This window comes from Entamoeba nuttalli (genome assembly GCF_000257125.1).
Source record: "Entamoeba nuttalli P19 unplaced genomic scaffold asmbl_9506, whole genome shotgun sequence".
In the NCBI taxonomy this organism is placed as follows: domain Eukaryota; phylum Evosea; order Mastigamoebida; family Endamoebidae; genus Entamoeba; species Entamoeba nuttalli.
The window spans coordinates 1-2,206 of record NW_008579672.1 but is presented as its reverse complement, the minus strand read 5'-3'; the positions used below and the strand labels follow the sequence as shown (position 1 = coordinate 2,206).

Below are 2,206 nucleotides of genomic sequence, written 5' to 3'. Positions count from 1 at the left end.
ACAAAAAGCTCAAAAAATAACAACTAAATTAAAAGAAAAAAAATAATAGTCATGTCACAATATTAACACACTTCCCAACAACCCTGTAGTTCTGACAAATTCCGGATTTTTATATTTTTTTAAAACACAAGTAAGCATATTGTAACAATTCCATAAAAAGAATTTTTCTTCACTCAAGTCTGTACTAAAAATAACATTGAATGATTAATAAGAGTATCACACTCTTATACAGTTAGTTATTTCTAACTCTTTAACTAAATCTATTTAATAACCACAAACTAACTTTTACAAGAGATGATGATAGAAGTAAAAAGTATTGTAAAAATTTGAATGTATCTATTAATCCCTCAAATGTATAAAAATAAACAATATCTCTATTTAACTTAGAAATTATAAAAATGCTTATTTTAGGTTATTTTGATATAACACGTATAACCCACGATATCAATACGTAGTTCATACATCATGTTATTGATAACACAAAATCTAAAAAAATGAAAAAATAAATTAATGTTGTGTGTACCTTATAAAAGAAGGTTTGAAGATGATGATGATGAAAATCAAATCCAACGTAATCAAATTCAATTTCATATGATTAAAATGTTTCCAATGTTAAGAAGAATGAAGTTTGATGAATCATTTTTACAAGGCAAACGATATGTTGAAGACTTACCAACAGATGGCGAATCTCAGAAACAAGAAAAACCACCAATTAAAGAACAAACAATTGTACCAATGGAAGTATATCATCCAGTAGATTGGAAACCAAAAATGGTTAAAGAATTAGAACATGTTGGGTATCAACCTAATCCGTTATTAGACAGAGTTTTTTGGAAGAAACCAAGTAATGCAATGATTGTATATCAAGAACCAAACCATTGTGTAAAACAAATGATTAATTCCAAATTAAATACTACTCAAAATACTCCATCTAAAATGATGGATTTATGTTAATAATTGATTGATATTTATTTATAATTTTTTATCTTTTAATTTAACATGTCTCATATTTTATTCATTAATACCACTAATTCACAACCAATTTATGCACAACCAATTGCATCTACATTACTTTATACTAATAAAGGAAAAGACCTCTTTCTTTTTGATTGTGGAGAAGTTTGCCAATAGAATAAGTTGTATATTTAATTATTTTAATGGATAAAATTCATTACTTTTTAGGGAATGGCAAACCAATTAATTCAAATGAAAGTCCCAATTGAAAGAATTCGTGGAATTATAATAACCAGTCCACAGGCTAACCGTTCAAGTGGAATAGGAGGAATTGTTCATATTATTTCATTTTCAACAAAAGGAAAAGTTTGATTTAATTACTTTTTCATTGTGAATATACTCTTCAGAAAGTTAAATCATTTAGATTACAATTGTTGGACCTAAAGGAATAAAAATGTTGGTTGACTCTTTATTTGAGTATTGTGGAGAAAAATCCCCTGAGTCAATCAATTATATAGAATTAAATGTAACAGAGATAACTCAACTTAATATATGTAATATTCAGTTCACTATTATTCCTTCAGTTCGTAATAACTCAATACCAAACTATGGAATTATTTGTCAAATAAGCAACAGACAATTAAAGCAAAAAACAGTTGTAATGTTTAATGGAGATATAAGAGACTTTTCTCCAGTGATAACTCATATTCAAACCAATAAAATTCAAATAGACGTATTGGTGTATGACTATATAATTAATCAAAACACCAAAACTCAAAGAAAATGTGAGTATCCAACTCCTGACATTTTATCTAGTATTGTTAATGGGTGTATTTGTCCGAGTAAATTTATCATTCGTTGCTATTCATCAAAGTATAGAGAGAAAGAAATTAATGAAATCATAAATTACATCCAAAATGAAACTCAAATTCAAACTTTGGTTGCATACAATGGAACTAATGTAACATTATTTTAAAAAAATAACTGAAAGACTTTTTAATTGTTTGTAAATTAATAAACGTTAGAAAATAATTCTTTTTATTATTGAAATCAACTGAAAATCGTATTTTAATAAACAGTTCTCTCTCATAAATACAAAAATCTTAATAGCAAGCAATTAATTAAGTATTAATAGAACTAGCTTCTATTGTTCCTGGCTCAGGGGAGACTAACCCCATCAATGAGTAGTCTTCTACTATTTCTACAGTGTATGTTTGATTGGGATTGAAGCAGTATTCCATGACATCCATCA

At 26.8% G+C, this 2,206-nt stretch overlaps 3 protein-coding genes across 3 annotated transcripts; all 3 read left to right on the top strand.

Annotated features, from left to right (window-relative positions):
• Nucleotides 1-510: 510 nt before the first annotated feature.
• ENU1_200720 (hypothetical protein) lies at nucleotides 511-954 on the top strand (the record flags this gene model as incomplete). The annotated part of the gene is made up of 1 exon (XM_008862106.1): nucleotides 511-954. One exon carries the CDS (start codon nucleotides 511-513, stop codon nucleotides 952-954), a length of 444 nt encoding a protein of 147 aa, XP_008860328.1.
• Nucleotides 955-1,185: 231 nt separating this feature from the next.
• On the top strand, nucleotides 1,186-1,326 carry ENU1_200710 (hypothetical protein; the record flags this gene model as incomplete). Its single annotated transcript, XM_008862105.1, has 1 exon — nucleotides 1,186-1,326. One exon carries the CDS (start codon nucleotides 1,186-1,188, stop codon nucleotides 1,324-1,326), a length of 141 nt encoding a protein of 46 aa, XP_008860327.1.
• An 82-nt stretch (nucleotides 1,327-1,408) lies between these two features.
• ENU1_200700 (metallo-beta-lactamase family protein) lies at nucleotides 1,409-1,930 on the top strand (the record flags this gene model as incomplete). The annotated part of the gene is made up of 1 exon (XM_008862104.1): nucleotides 1,409-1,930. One exon carries the CDS (start codon nucleotides 1,409-1,411, stop codon nucleotides 1,928-1,930), a length of 522 nt encoding a protein of 173 aa, XP_008860326.1.
• Nucleotides 1,931-2,206: the final 276 nt, after the last annotated feature.